The 22,355-nt window shown below is 45.8% G+C and overlaps 1 protein-coding gene across 1 annotated transcript in view; it reads left to right on the forward strand.

The window, feature by feature from the left end:
• Positions 1-2,295: 2,295 nt before the first annotated feature.
• The window catches only part of LOC124594877, a 307,913-nt gene continuing 287,853 nt past the window's right edge, over positions 2,296-22,355 (forward strand). Inside the window, exon 1 of the mRNA XM_047133346.1 lies at positions 2,296-2,386. Coding sequence (XP_046989302.1) covers positions 2,356-2,386 — 31 coding nt within the window. The 5' untranslated portion in view covers positions 2,296-2,355. The remainder of the gene's footprint in view (positions 2,387-22,355) is intronic.

Below are 22,355 nucleotides of genomic sequence, written 5' to 3' on the forward strand. Positions count from 1 at the left end.
TAACTATCACTCACAACCATACAAGGCGACTGGTCGAATGACAGAGGGACAGGTTTTTGATGTTAAATTATCTTTCATCCTGCGGTCGCAAGTGACTCCGGTTGTTGATCGCCACTTCATGCATGCTGCCTGAGTTCTGGTGTTGACCTCTTTGGTGAGTCGGCCGTCAACAGTGATCGTGGAACCGAGGTGCTTAAATTTAGCCACACGAGTCAGATCTGCACCATTAATCGTGATGAACCCATTTCATGTCTGTCTGATGTCATGTACTCGGTTTTCTTCAAATTAAAGTGCAAACTGTGTGGCGCCAACCGGTAACTCCATTTTTGAGTTTGGCTCTGCAGATAAAACTTGTTTTCTGCTGCCAGTATCACGTCGTCAGCATAAAGTAGGGTCCACGGAAATGGCCGGTGCAGGTCAGCTGTCACGGTGTCCATTACGAGAGTGAAAAGAAGTGGTTATAATGCAGAACCTTGATGAACGCCGACTGTGATAGGGAAGTCCTTGAATCGTCCTGAGGTTGTACGGACATAACTTCTTGGCTGTGCATGAAGTAACTGCACCAAGTTAATAAGCTGCTCTGGCACATCATGCTGTCGAAGTGCTAGCCAGATGAGACTCTGTGGCACTCGAACCACTTCTCGAGATCCAGGAATGCTAGACACAGCGGCTTGGGTTTCTCAGGATGTTTCTCGACTAAGGGTCTTGCAGCATGAATCGCATCAATTGTGCCGCAGTTCTTCACAAATCCAGCTTGGTTTCTGGAAATCTGTGTGATCTCACGGACCCTTGGATCCACAACATGCTGCCGGCCGCTGGTGGCCGAGCGGTTCTGGCGCTACAGTCTGGAACCGCGCGACCGCTACGGTCGCAGGTTCGAATCCTGCCTCGGGCATGGATGTGTGTGTTTTCCTTAGGTTAGTTAGGTTTAAGTAGTTCTAAGTTCTAGGGGACTTATGACCTCAGCAGTTGAGTCCCATACTGCTAAGAGCTATTTGAACCACAACACGCTCAGAGATTTTCATGGCGTGACAGAGAAGTCGAAATGCACTCGGAAGAATTTCCCTTTTTCTTAAAGATAGGCACGGTGGTGCTCTGTTGCCGATCAGTTAGTGTTCGTCCCCCGTCAATGATCTTGTTGAAGAGTTCCGTTAATCTTTCAACTGCCTTCCAATGATGGGAACACCATAACACTGCTGCAAGGTCATCTGGCTCTGGCTCTGAGCGCTATGGGACTTAACACCTGAGGTCATCAGTCCCCTAGAACTTAGAACTACTTAAACCTAACTAACCTAAGCACATCACACTCATCCACGCCCGAGGCAGGATTCGAACCTGCGACCGTAACAGTCACGCGGTTCCGGACTAAAGCGCCTAGAACCGCTCAGCCACCGCGGCCGGCAAAGGTCATTTGGGCCAGTGGCTTTCCCAGGCTTCATTTTCATCAAAGCAGTCTTGACCTCTTCGTCTGCAGTTTCTCTTGCGGGCACTTCAACAGCATGGCCAGTGGGTATTGGCAGGTGGGCGAACTCTTCTGTTGAGATCTTCAAGTAGCTGCTATTTACAATGGATTACCAGAAATTTTTCCTTGCGGTGAAAACTAAGACTGGTTTCGTGCAGCTGGAAATGCTAAAGCAACGGCTTATGCCGCAATTACAACAAGGAAGTGGGGATTACGTTTTACAATAAGATGGTGCTCCACCATACTTTCTTTCAGACGTTTGTTACTATCTCAATGCCGAACTCCTCTACTTCACTGGCCCTCACTGTCAACTGACTTAATTCCACGTGATTATTCCTGCCTCCACTGTCACCTAATTTGGAAGAGTTGCTAGGAAGAATAATTAATGCGGTGACTGATATCAACCATGATGTTTTGGGTCGTGTATGTGAAGAGTCTGAATACCGTATCGATCTTTGCTGCGTCACAAACGGTAACAATACTGAGCACCTGCAATGTGAGTCAAAAACTTCGAGAGATGTTCTATCAACTGATATGTGTCTGTTTTCTGAATGTCTTGTAGTTTTCATGCGGTCGTCTTTTGAAACCCTGGAGGTACCTACGAATAACACTGCGTGACTTATATGAGATATGGCACAGCTGAATTCCGCATCAAGAACTCTACATGGGCTTTCGATCGATCTCCAGCTGTTGATATCGATCCATTAGTGGTGCTGAACTACAGTTTCGTTTTAGCAGGTACAGCCTTGAACAGCGTCAGCTGCCAGTGCACAGTGAGTGACGTGTGGCCTTCTGTTTCTAGTGGAAGTGCCGTTGGTGCGTGATGAGGAAGCTGTCGCCGGTGGCAGGTAGGTGGCACCTGCCCGCATGGCGTCCATGGCAGCCGCGTCCGCATGAGTGTTCTGTTGCCGTCGTACAACCGAGGTCAGTAACCTCCATAGAATGTATAGAATGTAAATAGTCTATCGCAGTGGTCGTCAAACTGTGGCCCGAATCACGTATCCGTGCGGCCGGCTGTTCTCAGCCGTATTTACAGCAATATGCATCTAGCAACTAACAGCCCAATCCTAAACCGTCAACTAACCTTAGCAGTTTCTTATTTTCATGCTCACAAGGAGAGGTTCACAGCGGTGCGATCGACTTTTTGAAACTATCAAGTGTCCAAATGACTCTGAGCACTATGGGACTTAACAACTGAGGTCATCAGTCCCGTAGAACTTAGAACTACTTAAACCTAACTAACCTAAAGACATCACACACATCCATGCCCGAGGCAGGATTCGAACCTGCAACCGTAGTGGTCGCGTGGTTCCAGACTGAAGAGCCTAGAACCTCTCGCCCACAGCGGTAGGCTTGAAACTATCAACACGGTTATGTAGGTTAAGATCCCACGTATCACACACTGCAGCCATTCACCCTGGTGGGCCCTCATTTGCGATTAATTGACGAGAAAAATTCGAAATTTTGTGTGACACTCAATAATGCTAAAAAAAAGTCGCGTTATAGGCTATAGTCCGACTGCGAGGTGTAAATGATAGGATAACAGCTTCGCATGCAGGAGGTTACGGGTTAAATACTCGTCAGTTCAGGAAAGTTTTTTCAGTTTTTGAATATCTATTGAAATGACTTTTGATCATTATTTTCATTGAATTAATTAATTTAAATGTAATTTTTAATTCCACTTCTTTGTCACCTAGTGTTCATCATAACATAAACTTCATTTACTCTTTTTTCTTCGTATCGTGCGTTTTCTAATCGGAATTTTTGTGAACATGAATTTAATTACATTTATCTATTATATAATATACAATTATTTGAAAATACCGATCTATCAGTTAAAAAACAAAAGACGAAATAATCTATTTACATTTGTGCAATGGTGTAAAAAGCATATTTTTGATGTCAGATGCGCATTTTTTTGCACAGTAATTGTTACACAGTCATTTAATACATAACCTAAATACCTATTGCACTATGGACAGAATAACGCAGATGAAAGTTTGAATGAAAGACGGGTTTATAAGTAAAATGAAATTCAAGCAAAATAAGAAATAGATATAACGAACGCAGTAATGTGAACGAAAGGATTGGGTGATCAAACTAAAGACATTAAACTGAAATTAATACATAAAATTAAATAGAAACACAAGAGCAAAAATTTCAAGTGGAGAAAGAATGATAGGAAGAAAAGTGAAAACAAATGAAGAAGTTGATATGATTAAAATTATGCTCCGAAGGAATTACTTCTAAATCAGTTAATTGAATAGAAACGATGATCGAAGCCACTCGGTAAAGATTTAAAAATAAATCTTACTGCACCTGACAGGATTCGTACCCACAATGTCCTGCGCTTGAAGCTGTTATCCTATCCATTATACCACGCATCCAGGCTATTTAATACGACTTTTCTAATGGTATTCAATGTTACACAAATTTCCGAATCTTTTTTTTCAATTACTCGCAAACGAGCTTCCACCAGGGTAAATGGCTGCAGCGTGTGATACCTGGGATCTTAAACAACATCACCGTATAGATAGTTTAAAAAAGTCGATCTCACAGGTGGGGACCTCTCCTTGTCAGTAACAAACAAAAATACTTAGAGGGTCTTTCATATTGTAATATGTGCTTAATTTAATTGACGTTTGTGAATTCGGCTGTGCGCTAAGTAAAGTTGGCCGCTTTCCGCAGGGGCAGAGGGGTAAGTAGCGCGGCCACTGTGGGGATGGAGGGTGTGAGGAGGACAACGTTTTATTCTTTGTCTTGCAGTACTGGCAACTCACTGGCGTCAATGGCTCACTCCAGTAATCTGCCATAGTATAAACCTGGACACAGAGGTAACACCGATTCGTGAATGCTCATTACAGTGATGGTCATCTTCAAATGTGCCACTTCTTCCTAGCAAGGAACATCATTGTAGAACAACACTACGTGTAGAAGACACATGACATTCAAAAGATATGGCAAGAATTTGTGGTAGTGACTCATTTTGCATAATGCCTTTAAATACTATTATAGTTACTATTATCAATCAATTAATCATCCGCTCTATCAGGCAATTACAGTGTGACAACTTTGGGGTCGCAGACAATGACTGTAATCTGAAACAGACTAGTCGTTACGAAATTTTCCGAATCGTGCCGACTTTTAACGATCAGTACTGGAAGGATGGCTTCCAACTTACCGCGCCCTTACTGTACCTAGTCCATTGAAGGGCACACAACATGCTAAGGTCCGAGGTGATGCTCCGCAATGTCTATATTAGCTCTTGAGCAAAAAAGTTTAACCACCACTGGTCTATGGCGCCGTCAGCATTTTTACACTCATCTTGAGAGTCCAGCCGCTATAAGGTATAACATCACATTAACTGAAGAGGCTATTCAGTCTCTCTCTCTCTCTCTCTCTCTCTCTCTCTCTCTCTCTCTCTCACACACACACACACACACACACACACACACACCAGAACACTCACGCACATACTCATGTCTCCCAGAAGGAATCCTCAGTATTTAGGTATATGATAGGAATGATCATTCGAAGCAAAAAATGTGATAAATATGGGTCCTACAACGCACATCTCAAAAGCTATGAACACATCTTCGATACTATGAAACAAATCCCTTCTACTGCAAGCTCTTTGCTTTCGATGTTTTGGGAGGATGTAGTATGGACTAAAGGAAGAAAAAATTGTCTGGTAAACATGGGCTCATCATCATCATAACTTAACAGCTATGGGCACTTCTTCAGTAGAAGAAATGTATTGCACAGCAGCTAAGATGAACAAGTGCTCATACCTCTTAAGGTATGTGCTTTAGAGCACATGTTTAATGGAAATTTTTTTCTTGCGTTTGGTCCACACTATCAACTCACAAAATATGCATAGACGGCGCTACGCAACTTGTCATTGTTTCGAATTCCTTACTTGTCTCCCACTGCGATGTAGATGTTTGAAATGTGGCTCAGAGGTGCCTCCAGTCTTCTTCTGTAATGTTACAAAATCGTGGCACCCTGCCGCTTCACCCTCGAGCTCTGAGGTGTGTGAAACAGCGAGGTGTCGACACATGAGAAAGAAAGAACAGAGTTCAAAGTTCAAGTGAGGTGTAACATGTGTTACTGATGTCACATTAGCAACATATTTCACCACAGTTCTGCCCTACGTGGACGTTTAGCACGACGGGAAGGTCGTCGTACGCTGTCTTACTCACATTTCACCCCCTTCTTTTGACGCTCTGCGATGGCAGTCATAACCGCGACACCCAACGTTGAAATCACGCGGTTTTCTTAAGAGCCGCCGAGGAAAACATATCAGGCACACTACCGCTCGGAATCGATACCAGGAGGTGTCAGGGGGTGACAGAGATTGCGACAATGAAACCACCATTTTCCTTCAGGCATTGATTCCCAGGCATTTCGCGGTCGAAAATGACAGTTTGCAGTGCAGTGAGGAACAGGCCGACGTTCGTGACAATCTTTGACACTGCTTCCCTAGGGAAATCGTTGGCCTGCAGCCCCATTGTACACTACTGGCCATTAAAATTGCTACACCTCAAAGATGATGTGCTACAGACGCGAAATTTAACCGACAGGAAGAGGATGCTCTGATATGCAAATGATTAGCTTTTCAGAGCATTCACGCAAGGTTGGCGCCGGTGGCGACACCTACAACGTGCTGACGTGAGAAAAGTTTCCAACCGATTTCTCATACGCAAACAGCAGTTGACCGACGTTGCCTGGTGAAACGCTGTTGCGATGCCTCGTGTAAGGAGGAGAATTCGAACAATCACGTTACCGACTGTGATAAATGTCGGATTGTAGCCTATCGCCATTGCGTTTTATCGTATCGCGACATCGCTGCTAGCGTTGGTCGAGATCCAATGACTGTTAGCAGAATATGGAATCCGTGAGTTCAGGAGGGTAATACGGAACGCCGTGCTGGATCCCAACGGCCTCGTATCACTAGCAGTCGAGATGACAGGCATCTTATCCGCATGACTGTAACGGATCGTGCAGCCACGCCTCGATCCCTGAGTCAACAGATGGGGACGTTTGCAAGACAACAACCATCTGCACGAACCTTTAGACGACGTTTGCAGCACCATGGACTATCAGCTCGGAGACCATGGCTGGCGTTACCCTTGACGCTGCATCACAGACAGAAGCGCCTGCGATGGTGTATTCAACGACGAACCTGGGTACACGAATGGAAAAATGTCATTTTTTCGGATGAATCCAGGTTCTGTTTACAGCATCATGATGGTCGCATCCGTGTTTGGTGACATCGCGGTGAACGCACATTGGAAGCGTGTATTCTTCCTCGCCATACTGGCGTATCACCCGTTTGAGCTCAGACTATCGGTTGCAGCCTACGTCCTCGATGTATTCCGACCTCTGTTTCCTCTGCAAATCCCTCTAATACCACGAAAGTCATTTCCTGACGTCTTAGCAGATGTCTTGTCATCCCGCCCTTCTTTTCAGCCTTTTCACACATATTCCTCTCCTATTCGATTCTGCGCGGAAGCTCATCATTCCGTACCTTGTCAGTCCTAATTTTCAACATTCGTCTATAGTACCACATCTCAAGTGCTTAAATTCTCTCTGTTCTGGCATTCTCACAGCCCCTGTTTCACTACCATACAATTCTGTGCTACAATTACTTCCGTTATTCTGTAGCAAACTCGCCTTGCTTCTTGTAAGCATGCACTCTAATTCTGACCCACACGAATTTAAACGCTACACATTCCTATGCCACACAGATTCTACTCTAAATTACGCTCCCGTGAGCTACCGATTCCTAGTTCCTGACAATGAATTCAAATAGCAGCACCCGTGTCTATGCTGGAAAACAAAAATCTCGATCCTAACAAATCAGCACTACGCCGTTCGCTGTCAGAAACAATCAAGCCACACAGGAGTCACAGCCAAAACATGAAAATACGCACATACAATAATTAAGTATTAGTACTATGTCTAAGCGCCAGCAACGCGAGTTTATTCTGCCGAGTGTACCACATTAAACATGGGGAACACAAACGTCACTATGCAACACTATCTACGATCTGACGGTCACCCAAGGTGCCATCAATTCAAAATTCTGCGCGAGGAACGTCAAATTGAATACTACGCTAGGCAACGCTATCTGACTGTCACAGGTGCCATCAATCCGAGATACTGGCAGGGGACCCCACAATGAAAGTTAACGTTTTTGGGGGTTATATAAAAATGATTGATAATGTATGCAAAACCTAGTCTACCGACAACATTTATTTTCCCAAAAACAAAGACTGACAATTTATGCAGACTACGTTATGATTGAATATCGTAAATAACTTACAGGTGGATTAAGACCACAATGGACAAGGATCCCGGGTGGCAAAAGTGAGTCAAGTACTCTGGCCGTAAAAATGTGGATAACGCAATCTGAATTGGTCTGACGCTGAGCAAACTTTGATCGATAATCCACAGAAGTCTATGTAGGTGTAGCTGAGAACAAGTGGCGATTGTGATTTGTACAACCCTGACAAGGCCGGAGCAGCAGTACGTTACCCTGTTTGCTTCGTGCAGCGATGTAACTTGCAGCTGGCGAGATGTACGTATGTGGCGGTCTAGCGATCAGGCAGACGGATCGCAATTTATTCTCTACCAGAGCCCTGAAATCATGGTAGATTTCAGTGTGTGACACTCGTTCGCCAGTCGTACCAAAGACTAATTTGGCTCACTTATACGACAGAGTACACAAGGATACCAACTGTCAAGACTGGTAAACCAAAACCGAATAAGTGTGCCCTTGGAAAAGGGTAGACCAAGATGTTTGTAGTCACACTGTCAGTACAGTAAGAACTTCACCAGAGGCTCCTCAAATTAACGCCTATGTATGTATGATACGTAGTCCACGCTTGGCCAGGAATGTCCTTTTCGCCATTGCTGGTCTGCTTTTGATGTCCTGCTTGCTCCGTCCGTCATGGGTTATTTTACTCCCAGGATAGTAGAATTCGTTAACACCATCTACTTCGTGCTCACCAATTCTGATGTTGAATGCCTCGCTATTCTCATTTCTGCTTCTCATTACTTTCGTCGTTTTTCGATTTGCTCTTCTTCCCGATTTCGTAGGACTGGAGGCTAGATCATTAAGTGTCGAGGTGGAATCGAATCAGTCTTTTTAATTTCCTTTAATGGTTTTCAGCAATTAAAAATCAAGCTCTCCCAGATGTTCAACACCCGTGGCCCGCTGTATGATGACAGGAAACGAACGCCGTCTCGGTCCTTCTGGAGCTCTGGAAGATATCCCGCAAGATCGTGTGGTGAGCCATGAATCCATGCCAAACGTTCAACACGCTGCAGCAGGATCCCTGAAACTAAGAAGGCAATCACTATCTTCGTCCTGGAAGTGACGTAGCGCAAAATTAGCGGAGGGGTTAAGAGCTTAAGCATCCAATGTACAGTTACATTTATATTGGCTCGTTTTATCTTTAATAGGGGTAGCCCATGCCTGAAGTTCGATTACTTAGCCTCACGATAAGGAAAAAAAAAGAACAAGAAAGGGCGGTAGGTAACTTCAACAGTAGGGTAATAATTTAACCATCAAAGACAAATGGCAGGCAAAACTGAATCGAGCTTAGCAACAAGGTTCTTACCAGTTAAACTGCGTGGTGGCCAAGTGATGATTACTAAGTTAAGCTAAGAGGGCCCAGCTTTAGCAACAAGGCTTTTAAAACTTACTAAGCTAAAAAAAACTCTATATTGGCCAAGCGCACGATTACTGAGAGTATATTCACATAGAATAGCCTAACACGGCTTAGCAACAAGGCTTTTAAAACCTGAAACACTAAACTTAACACTGGCCAATCTCAATGACCACTACATTCAAGTTACTGTCACCCCAGATGCGCTATACGCTCACAGGGCCGCAACCACAATGAGGAATCCTTAACATTAACGCGGCGTAGCCACGCAAGCGAGGCCATGCACCGGCCAAGCCGTAATCCTGTGGGCACTAAGGCGCTGCGCAAAACAATATTAAATAAGCCTGTACCACCGCATCCAGTCCATCAGCTGCAGTCAAGCACTCTTACTTAAAATTTACGAACTATGGTGATGCACCACTTTGCTATCCGGCAGAAGCGAAGTACGCTACTTCAAAGAATACTTGTGCACCACTTTGCTATTCTACAGTAGCGAAGCACGCTACTTCAGAGAATACACCCCGCAATACAACCGCTCCAAAGGGCAACATATACACTTTATTAAGAAAAACTTTAGAATCAATTCAAATACCATAAAAGCCCTGACCATGCTATTCCCTGCACTGCCAGGACATTGTGACCACACAACAAAGCACATGGAAATCTCAAATTTCCACAATCCAAGCCTCAGTTTTTAAAAAACACTCCTTACCCCTGCGACAATCAGTACCTCCCCTTTTGAGTAACATCAATAGCAACAACCAGATACAGACGATCTAGAATCGCCACAGCCAAGGATGGTATCACTGCTGCATAAAGACCCTTCCAGTCAGCATACTACGACTGGTCCATTTGCTAAAACTCATTTGTAATTAATGAAACTTTTACCACTAACATTGCCGCTGGAGGCAATCCTAACAACATTCCACAACAGCCTTACGACACCAAAACAACAAGAATCAAACGCAGAACCTCTAGAGTGGTAGTAGCTACTCCGTAACGGTCGTTTCCATCACTTTACCACGGTGAACACGATTTTGTAGTTTCCCTTAGCAACAAGGTCATCAAGCACAGCTGTTGTCAGAGTCAGTCCTTGCCATAACTCACAACGGCCGCACCACAAAATAAAACAAGTAAATCACACAGTTCAACAACGCTAACAATTCACAGTCGTTGCCGGCCTGTAGTACGATGGAAAACACGACCAAGAAGCTGCGGAACCAACGCACTGTCTTGGTTCTTCTAGTCCAGCACCGTCGCAACACCACATAGCTTCTAATCGCCGGCGTTACCCATCGGCGTTGTCTTCTTAAGGTAGAAATAAACGTTACAACGACCCTATGCACCACTTAACCGAACCCGGCCGGTAACGTTGAGGAAAGACAATCTACATCTACATCTACATGGATACTCTGCGAATCACATTTAAGTGCCTGGCAGAGAGTTCATCGAACCACGTTCACAATTCTCTATTACTCCAATCTCGTACAGCGCGCGGAAAGAATGGACACCTATATCTTTCCGCACGACCTCTGATTTCTCTTGTTTTATCGTGGTGATCGTTCCGCCCTATGTAGGTCGGCGCCAACAAAATATTTTCGCATTCGGAGGAGAAAATTGGTGATAGGAATTTCGTGAGAAGACTCCGTCGCGACGAAAAACGCCTTTCCTTTAATGATTTCGAGCCCAAATCCTGTATCATTTCTGTGACACTCTCTCCCATATTTCGCGATAATACAAAACGTGCTGCCTTTCTTTGAACTTTTTCGATGTGCTCAGTTAGTTCTACCTGGTAAAGATCCCACACCGCGCAGCAGTATTCTAAAAGAAGTCGTAGTGTAGGCAGTCTCCTTAGTAGGTCTGTTACATTTTCTAAGTGTCCTGCCAATAAAACGGAATCTTTGGGTAGCCTTCCCCACAACATTTTCTGTGTGTTCTTTCCAATTTAAGTTGTTCGTTGCTTTTAGATTACACTGATTTATAGTGTAACCGAAGTTTGAGTTCCTTTTAGCACTCCTGTGGATGACCTCACACTTTTCGTTATTTAGTGTCAATGCCTCTATTCGCACCATTCAATTATCTTCTCTAAATCGTTTTGCAGTTTGTTTTGATGTTCTGATCACTTTATTAGTGGATAAACGACAGCGTCATCTGCAAACAACCGAAGATGGCTGCTCAGATTTTCTCCCAAAAAGTTTATATAGTTAAGGAGCAGCAAAGGGCCTATGACACTACCTTGGGGAACGCCTGAAATCACTTCTGTTTTACTCGATGACTTTCCGTCAGTTACTACGAACTGTGACCTCTCTGACAGGAAATTACAAATCCAGTCACATAACTGAGACGATATTCCATAAGCACGAAATTTTACTACGAGCAGCTTGTGTGGTCGTGTCAAAAGCCTTCCGGAAATCCAGAAATACGGCATCGATCTGAAATCCCTTGTCATTAGCACTCAGCACTTAATGTGAATAAAGGGCTAGTTGTGTTTCACAGGAACGATGTTTTCTAAACCCATGTTGACTGTGTGTCAATAGACCGTTTCCTTCGAGGTAATTCATAATGTTCGAACACAATATATGTTCTAAAATCCAATAGGAACGGTGAGCCGAGCCTAAACACAAATCTTGGCTACGAATTACTCTCTCCAGTAACTTGACTAATCCATGTAATAGCCAAAACGATGAACAGCAACGTAGACCTAAAACACTACGGATGTATTTCAACACTTTCGAAGACCTTAATGCCGACGGACGCACTTGCCCTTTAGCCAAACTTATCGTCAAGTAGCAGCTGCTCAATTTTCTTTTCCATTCTTCTATGTATTATTCTTGTCAGCAACTAGGGTGTATCAACTGTTAAGATGACTGTGCGATAATTTTCGCAATTAGAATTAATTTATTACCTTCAGCTGCTGACGTGCGTTGATATACCGGGTGATCAAAATGTCAGTATAAATTTGAAAACTTGATAAACCACGGAATAATGTAGAGGGGTAAAAATTGACATACATGCTTGGAATGACATGGGGTTTTATTAGAACAAAAGAAAAAACAAATATCACAAAATGTCCGACAGATGGCGCTGGACAGCAAAACGTCAGTGACTGCGCATGACAATCGTGTATAAAAGGAGCTGTAATGAGAGAGAGAAACCCTTTCCAGCGCCCGCACACCTTCCAACAAATATCCCTTGCTGCTCGCTCTGTTTTCCACCTGAACACCTTCGCCACTTACTCCCACAACCAAGCCCACTTCACCTTCACCCGCCTCGACACCCTAGTTTAAGTCTCTTCCCTTCCCTCTCTTCCCCCCCTCCTTCCCGTCATGGCGCGGCACGAGTCTCGCATCCTCTTCCAGAACATTCGCTCCTTCCGCTCCAACAAATACCTCCTCATGCACACCCTCTCCCACCACCAGGTCGACACCTTCCTCTTGAACGAAACCTTTCTCCAGCCCCACCATTCTATCCGCACCTCCCCCTATATCCTCCACCGCACTGATGCTCCTGGTCCTCGTGCGCAGGGTGGAGTCGCGATTGGCCACCTTAAGCATATCCCCGTCCGGCCACAACCTCTCCTCAATGACCCCACTGAACACCTTATCCTTAGCGTCTTCTTCCCCTCCCTCACCATTACCTGTGCCACCATCTATGTCCGCTCCACTGCTCCTCTTCCTTATGACTTCATCTCACACATTGACCACACCTTCTCCACCTATGTGATTGCCGCCGACCTCAACGTCCATAGCCGCACTCCTGCTGCCCTTCGGCGGTGGCATCAGTTCCTCTCCACAATCCAGGGTGACCTTGTTCCCATTCCCCAGCACACCCGACCCGAAAGTAACACCACCCCCGATGTTGTCATTGCCTCCGCCAACCTCCTTGGGCGTATCACTGTCGCCGTCCTTGACCCCACAGGTAGCGATCACCTCCCTGTCCTTCTCACCATAACGTCTGCAAACCGCCCCCCTCCAGCTCCGCAACCTGCACCCCCTCCCAAGGTCGTCCATGACTATCACCGTGCCAACTGGGATGCCTACCGGGACTCCATCTCCACCCAGGTCGAAAGCCACCCTCTTACCTATCGCCATCCTGACGACATCATCCGCGCCTCGTCCTTCCTTCAGACGGTAATTACTGACGCCGTGGAGGCCCATGTTCCTACTAAAACCATCCACCCACACCGTCCCACTCTCCCTCCGCGGGCTGTCCTCCTCCTCCGTGAATCCCGTCGCCTCTATCGCTCCTTCCTCCGCACTCGTGACAGGGATACACTCCAACGCCACCGGCAAATACAGCGACACGTACGGAACCTTATTACAGCAACGAAACGCCGGGACTGGCGCCAGACCTGCACCCGACTCAATGCCACCCTCCCTATCAACTCCTCCAAGTACTGGTCTGCCTTCCATCGTCTTACTGGTTCCCTTTCCGCTCCCCACTACCCCCTTCTCCATGATGATCGCCCCCTTCCAGACAACCTCAGTAAGGCCAACCACTTCGCTTCCCACCTTTCCGAGGTCTTCTCCATCCCCGATGATCCCCACTTTGATTATTCTCTTTTCCCCACCGTCATGGAACGTGCTGATACCTCAGGCGCTCCACTTGCTCCTAGTCTCCAGTACTTGGGGCAGTTGCCCCCCTCCGACGTCAACACTCCCATCACAGCACAAGCCATTAAGCTTCTCCTCCAGTCCAAACGCAACACGGCCCCTGGTCACGACTGTGTCACCTACCGTCACCTTCGAGAAAGCCCCTATTCCTTCCTAACTGTCCTCGCCCATCTCTATAATGTCATCCTCTCTACTGGCTTCTACCCTGACCTGTGGAAGACCTCCCGCGTCCTCCTCTTCCTCAAACCCAACAAACCCCCTTCTGCCGCCTCTTCCTATCGTCCCATCTGCCTCACCTCCGTCTTCAGTAAGGTCCTTGAATCCATCCTCTCCCACCGTATCCATCGGCACCTTGCTCAACACCACCTCCTCCCCCTTACCCAGTGTGGCTTCCGACCCTCCTTCTCTGCTGACGACCAACTCCTCAACCTTGTTCACCTTCTGTCCCTCCAGCTCAACTCCCGTCGCTCCGCCATTTTTGTTTCCCTTGACCTCCAAAATGCCTATGACCGTGTATGGCATCCCGGTCTCCTCTTTAAACTCCAAACCTACGCCCTGCCTATCAATTTTGTCCGTCTGGTCGCTTCCTTCCTCTCGCACCGTCCTTCCTATGTCACCCTCCACAACACCAACTCCAGTCTCTTTTATCCCACGGCTGGCGTCCCCCAGGGTTCTGTCCTCTCCCCTCTCCTTTATCTCTTGTATACAGCTGATATGCCCAAGCCACCCCCACCAGTTCACCTTCTCCAATATGCTGATGACACCGCCTTCCTGGCTCTCTATCCTACCCTTCAACGGTCTCAACGTACCCTCCAAACCCACCTTAACCATTTCACCACTTGGTGTAACCAGTGGCTCCTCCGTCTGAACCCCTCCAAAACCCAGGCAATCATCATAGGCCGTACCACTCGCTCCTTTCGCCTCCAAGATTTCTACCTCACCCTTTATGGTCGTCCTATCCAACTCACCCCCACCCTGAAATACCTTGGCCTCACCCTTGACCGACACCTCACCTGGACCCCTCATCTCCTGACCATCCAGCAGAAAGCCCATTCCCGCCTCCGCCTGCTGAAACTCCTGTCCGGCCGGACATGGGGATTGCATCCTTCTACCATCCTCCACACCTACAAATCCCTCATCCGTCCTATCCTCTGTTATGCCAGCGTCGGCTGGATCTCCGCCCCCACCCGCTTTTACAAGGCTCTCCAAATCCTTGAACGCCATGCGCTCCGCCTTGCCTTCCGTATCCGCCTTCCTTCCCCCACACGGCTCCTGTATGAACTGATCCCCTTCCCCCACCTCCTCTTGTTCCTCCAACATCTCCGCATCCTTTACATTGTTCGCAGGCTTGATCCCCCCCACCCTCTGGTTTCCTCCTTCCTCTCCACCCCTCGCCCGTTGCCGCGCCTCTATCGCTGTATCCCTCCCTCTCTCCACCTCCACACCCTCCTTCTCCTTCATCAGGGCAATTTCCAACGCCTCCCCCTCCCAGATGACGAACTTCGCCGTGACATATACCCTTCCTTCCAACTATAACCCGGCCTTGTTCCCCCCCCCCTCCCCAGGGCCCCCTTCTCCTCTTTCCTCCTTCCCCCAGAGCGGATTCTCCTCCATCCCCCCCTCCCCTGAGACCCTGCACCCCATACTTGCCTCTCTCCTTCCCACATCCCTCCCTACCTGGCCCTCTTCCGAGCGACCCCCATTCCCCTCCCCCATCTCTTCCCCTCCCTCCCTTCTTCAGGTCTCCCTCATCTCCTTGAACCTGGCAGATCCTCTGTATTGATCATCATCAGTGTGCCACGTCAGTGTTGTGTTTCGTGCTATTTCTCGTGTGCGTCCAGAGGTGTGATTTTAATTGTGTGCTGCCTTGAGGTTCGCCGTCAGTGTGCTATGCCATCCGTCAACACCTTCATGCTCCAGTCATACTGTGCCTTGTGTTCTTTTAATCGTCGCAGAGTGTGGCTTTTTGTGTGTGCTACTTTTAAACAGTTTTTTTTTTTTATCTCCATTTTACAGTCACCCCGTTTTTTTGTATATTGCCTTCCATGATGTTCTCCCTTTTGTATATCTATGTTCGCCTTCTTCTCTCCTTTGCTGTTTTTAAATGTCTTCTATTGTTTTGTTCTATGTCTTTCGGCTGAAGAGCAGCGCATATGCTGCTGCCAGCCCGCCCCGATGGGGAATTGAAATACAATAAAGAAGAAAAAAGAGAGAGAGAATCAGATGCGCCAGCAGTCGCAGCATGTTGACATTACCTGAAAAGGCACTTTTAGTGAAGCTGTATTATCAGAATGGGGACTGTGCTAGTTCAGCGTTACGATCCTATCGCCATAGGAAGGGGATTCGAACGGGTAAAGGTCCGTTGACAATCGCAGCTGTGGCGAGAATGATTTCGAAGATCGAAGCCACGGGTTGTTTAGACAATAGGCCCCGTAGTGGGCGACCGAGCACAAGGCGTAATGCTGCTGAGACAGTTCAGGACGAAATGGAGACTGTAGCGGGATCGTCTATGCACGGGGAAGTCAGCGCTCGTGCAGTCGCACGTCGCACCGGCATTCCATACACCACTGTTTGGTTGCACTTACGCGTACCCTCCGATGCTATCCGTACTAAATCCATCGGCATCATGAACTGTTACCTGGCGATTTGGTGAAGCGGAGGGCATTTGCGGTGTGGGGGTTTCAAAAGACGGCGGAAGATGACGATTGGTTGAGTAACGTGTTGTGGACCGACGAAGCTCATTTCACGTTCCGAGGGTCTGTCAACGCCCACAACTGCAGAATTTGGGCTACCGAAAATCCTAGAACTGTCGTGGAAACTCCATTGCACGTCGAGAAAGTCACGGTATAGGTTGTATTTATCACATTTATCGTTATCGGGCCTTTTTTCTTCGAGGAAATGCGTGATTCTGGTTTTGTAACTGCTACCGTGACGGATGAGAGGTACGCCGGTATGTTACAGAATCGCATCATCCCCAGCCTGGCTGATAAACACCTGCTGGAACGTACGATGTTTATGCAGGATGGCGCTCCATAGCATATTGCTAGACGCGTGAAAGGTCTCTTGCGCGCGCCGTTTGGTGATGATCGTGAGCTTAGCCGACACTTTCGTCGTGCTTGGCCTCCCAGGTCCCCAGACCTCAGTCCGTGCGATTATTGGCTTTGGGGTTACCTGAAGTCGCAAGTGTATCGTGATCGACCGACATCTCTAGGGAAGCTGAAAGACAACATCCGACGCCAATGCCTCACCATAACTCCGGACATGCTTTACAGTGCTGTTCACAACATTATTCCTCGACTACAACTATTGTTGTGGAATGACGGTGGACATATTGAGCATCATCTTTGCTTTGTCTTACTTTCTTATGCTAATTATTGCTATTCTGATCAGAAGAAGCGCCATCAGTCGGACATTTTTTGGCGCTAATTTGTATTTTTTTGGTGATAATAAAACCCCATGTCATTCCAAGCATGTGTGTCAATTTGCACCTCTCTATCTACATTATTCCGTGATTTATTCAGTTTTCAAATTTATACTGACTTTTTGATCACCCTGTATATTAACGGGGACAGGTGAAAATGTGTGCCCCGATCGGGACTCGAACCCGGTATTTCGTGCTTACATGGCAAACGCTCTATCCATCTCAGCCACCGAGGGCACAGAGGACAGTGCGACTGCAGGGAGTATCTCGCGTACGCCTCACGCGAGACCCACATTCTCACCCTGTATGTCCACACACTACATTCGTAGTGACCCACCCCAACACACTCATTACTCGTGGAAGACATCCTCGCCAAGTCCCGTAAGAGTTCGGGAAATATGTGTGCATCCGCACAGAAGAAGAAGAATAAGAGGATCATGGCCAGGATTGCCAGAACTATATACTTATATGTCTGAAAGAACAGACACCATATCCATGTAAGTACGTAATTTTCGCAATTGTCGGCTCTTGCGATCTTCGGAATTGCGTGTCGATGTTTTCCAAACGTCAGATGGTATATCGCCAGACACATTCCACACACAAAAGTGAATAGTCGTTTGGTTCCCATTTCTCCCAATGACTTTAGAAATTCTCATGGAATATTATTTACCCCTTCTGCCTTCTCATTTAAATTCTAATACTGGACTCCGAATCTCCTCCATATCGACTCCTGTTCCTTCTTTTATCACTCCCTCAGACAAGTGTTCTCCCTTATAGAGGCCTTCAACGTACTTTTTCCACCTATCTGCTCTCTTCCCTGCATTTAACGGTGTAATTCCCATTCCTCTCTTAATGTTACCATCCTTGCTTTTAATTTCACCGAAGATTGTTTTGACTTCCCTATATGCTGAGTGAGCCCTTCCGACAATCATTTCGTTCTGATTTCTTCACATTTTTCAAGCAGCCATTTCGCCTGTGCTTCCCTGTACTTTCAATTTATTTGATTCCTAAATTACTTGTATTTCTGTATTCCTGAATTTCCCTGAACATTTTTGTACTTCCTTCTCTCATTGATCAACTGAAGTATTTTTTTCTGTTACCCATTGGTTTCTTCGCTGTTACCTTCTTTGTGCCTATGATTTTCTTTCCAACTTCTGTGACTGCTATTTTTAGAGATATCCATTCCTCTTCAGCTGAACTGCCTACTGAGCTATTCCTAATCGCAGTGTATATAGCCTTTGAGAACTTCAAGCATACTTCTTCATTCCTTGATACTTTCGTATCTCACTTCTTTGCGCATTGTTTCTTCCTGACTATTCTCTCAAATTTCGGCCTACTCTTCGTCACTACTATATATGTTCCTGGGTATGCCTTACAATCAGTATCTAATTTGGAATCTCTGCCTAACCATAAGGTAATCTAACTTAAATCTTATCTTATCTCCTGGCGTTTTTGAAGTATATCACCTCCTCTTGTGATAACTGAACAGAGTATTCGCTAGTAGTTGCTGTAATTTACTGTAGAACTTAATTAGTCTTTCTCCTCTCTCATTCCTCGCACCGAGCCTATATTCGCCTGTAACCCTTTCTTCTTCTCCTTCCCCCAGAACCGCATACCAGTCCCCCATGACTATTAGACTTTCACCTCCCTTTACATACTACATTACCTTTTCAGTATCCTCATATATTTTTCGTCTCTCTTCTTCAGCTTGCGAAGTCGACATGTATACCTGAACTATCGTTGTCTGTGTTGGTTTGCTGTCGAATTTGATAAGAACAACCCTGTCACTGAATTACTGACAGTAACTCACTTTCTGCCCTACTTTCCTGTTCAGAACGAATCCTACTCCTGTTATACAATATTTTGCTGCTGTTGATATTACCCTATACTCATTTGATCAGAAATGCTTCTCTTATTTCACTTCCTCGACCCCAGCGTATCTAGACTGAACCTTAGAATTTCCCTTTCCAGATTTTCTAGTTCGCCTGCCACGTTCAGACTTCAGACATTCCACCCCTGACCCGTAGAACGTTATTCTTTCGTTGGTTGTTCAATCTTTTTCTCTCATCGTCACCTGCCCTTTGGCAGCCCGTCCCGGAGATCCGAATGGTGGGCCAGTCCGGAATCTTTTGCCAACGAAGAGATCATCACCACACCTTCTCAATTACAGGCCACATGCCCTGTGGATATACGTTTTGTGTCTATAACCCAGTGGTTCCCGTTGCCTTCTGCTTCCTCATGCCGCTGGTCGTAGCTGATTCTTCCGAGGGGCAGTTTTCCACCCCAAGAACAGGAGAGTGCCCCGAGCCTGTCCACTCCTTTGCCATATTTGACAAGACCGCTGGCGAATGATGGCGACTTCTTATGCGTTAAGTCTTCGGCCGCCATTATTCATGATTTTTATTCAAAATTTAAGTGGTGCTGGATTTCGAAACCGAGACCGAAGACGTTCTGATTTCTAATCAGAGCCGTTACCCCCACACCATGTGTGCTATGAAGAGGTAGAGAAAGTGTACGAGGATCCTAAGCGGGTAATTTAGTATGTAAAGGGAGATGAAAATCTAACGGTCATGGGAGATTGGAATGCGGATGTAATGATAGGAGTGGAAGAAAGTCTTGCGGGAGAATATGGTCTTGCTATTATAACTGAGATAGGAGAAAGCCTAAGTTCTGCATACATTACAGCTAGTAATAGCGACTCTGTTCAAGAATCACAAGAGGAGGATGTTTACTTTAAAAGGCCAGGAGACACGGGAAGATTTCAGTTAGATTACCTTATGGTTAGACAGAGATTCCGGAATCAGATACTGGATTGTAAGGCGTAAACAGGACCAGATGTAGGCTCAGATCGCAATTTAGTAGTAATGAAAAGTAGGCTGAAACTTAAGAGAATCTTCAGGAAGAATCAATGAGCAAGGAAGTGATATACGGAAATTCTAAGAAATGACGAGATACGCTTGAAGTTCTCTCCGGCTGTAGATTCTGCGATAAGGAACAGCTTAGTAGGCAGTTCAGTTGAAGAGGAATGGACATCTCTAAAAAGAGCAGTCATAGAAGTTGGAAAGAAAATCGTAGGCACAAAAAAATTAACAGCTAAGAAAAAAATGGTTCAAATGGCTCTGAGCACTATGGGACTTAACATCTGAGGTCATCAGTCCCCTAGAACTTAGAACTACTTAAACCTAACTAACCTAAGAACATCACACACATCCATGCCCGAGGCAGAATTCGAACCTGCGACCGTAGCAGCAGCGCGGTTCCAGACCGAAGCGCCTAGAACCGCCCGGCCACACCAGCCGGCAACAGCTAAGAACCCATGACTAACAGAAGAAATACTTCAGTTGATCAATGGAAGAAGTAAGCACAAATATTTTCCAGGGATGACGCGTAATACACAATATATATAAGATGTAAGTAGGCTGTTTAGGTTTTTATATTGGTAACGCCACGTAGCGCTCTGTATGAAAATCACTGGCTGTGCTGTGTGCAGTCTGTGGCTGCTTTGCATTGTTGTAATACTCGCCATTGTAGTGTTGGGCAGCTGGATGTTAACAGCGCGTAGCGTTGCGCAGTTGGAGGTGAGCCGCCAGCAGTGGTGGATGTGGGAAGTGAGATGGCGGATTTTTGAGAATGGATAATCTGGAGGTGTATCCATCAGACATCAGAAACAGTACATTTGTAAGAATGGATGTCATGAGCTGCTATATATATTATGACTATTAAGGCAAATACATTGTTTGTTCTCTATTAAAATCTTTCATTTGCTAACTATGCCTATCTGTAGTTAGTGCCTTCCGTAGTTTGAATCTTTTATTTAGCTGACAGTAGTGGCGCTCGCTGTATTGCAGTAGTTCGAGTAACGAAGATTTTTGTGAGGTAAGTGATTTGAGAAACGTATAGGTTAATTTAGTCAGATCCATTCTCTTGTTGGGATTACTGAAAGTCAGATTGCGTTGCGCTAAAAAATTATTGTGTGTCAGTTTAAGCACAGTCCTGTATAATTGTTCAAAGGGAACGTTTCAAAGAGCCAAAAGGGAACAATAAAAGTGGAAGAGTAAAAACGAAGTGTTCGGTTTAAAAATCGTGTAAGACAGGGGTGTAATCTTTCGCCCCTACTGTTCAATCTGTACATCGAAGGAACAATGGAGGAAATAAAAGAAAGGTTCAAGAGTGGAATTACAATTCAAGGGGAAAGAATATCAATGACGAGATGCACTGGTGACATTGCAATCCTCAGTAAAAGTGAAGAAGAATGGCAGGATCTGCTGAATGGAAGGGACAGTCTATTGTGTACAGAATATGAATTGAGAGTAAATCGAAGAAAGACGAAAGTAATGAGTAGAAGTAGAAATGAGAACAGTGGGGAACTCAGCATCAGGATTGGTGGTCACGAAGTAGATGATTTTAACGAATTCTGCTATCTAGGGAGCAAAATAACCCATGACGGACGGAGCAAGGAGGACATCGAAAGCGCAATTGCACCGGCGAAAAGGTCATTTATGTCCAAGGGAAGTTTACTAAAGTAGCCCTTAATTTCAGGAAGATATTTCTGAAAACGGACATTTGGAGCACAGCATTCTATGGCAGTGAAACACCGACTGTGGGAAAACCGGAACAGAAGAAACTCGAAGCATTTGAAATGTGTTGTTACAGGAGCATTATGAAAATTAGTTGGACTGATAAGGTATGCAATGAAGAGGTTTTCCGCAGAATCGGTGAGGAAAGGAATATATGGAAAACACTGAAGAGAAGAAAGGACATGATGCTAGGTCATGTGTTTAAACCTCAGGGAATAACTTCCATGGTGATAGGGGAGCTGTAGACGGCAAAAGCTGTTGGGGAAGCCAGAGATTAAACAGATAAATCAAATAATTTAAGACGTAGGTTGCAAGTGCTATTCTGAGACGAAAAGGTTGGCATAGCAGAGGAATTCATGGCTGGCCGCATCAAAACGGTTAGAAGACTGATGGCTCAAAAAAGAAAAAAACTCATCTTTGGCTTGCGACGTTGGTATTTATACCTGAACTATTGTTGTCGATGTTGGTTTGCTGTCGATTCTGCATCACCCATCACGAAACAGCTGACAGTAACTTACTCCTTGCCCTACGTTCTAGAGGTTTTGCTAGGTACACTACTGGCCATTAAAATTGCTACACCAAGAGGAAATGCAGATGATAAACGGG

This window comes from Schistocerca americana, chromosome 2 (assembly GCF_021461395.2).
Source record: "Schistocerca americana isolate TAMUIC-IGC-003095 chromosome 2, iqSchAmer2.1, whole genome shotgun sequence".
Taxonomy (NCBI): Eukaryota; Metazoa; Arthropoda; class Insecta; order Orthoptera; family Acrididae; genus Schistocerca; species Schistocerca americana.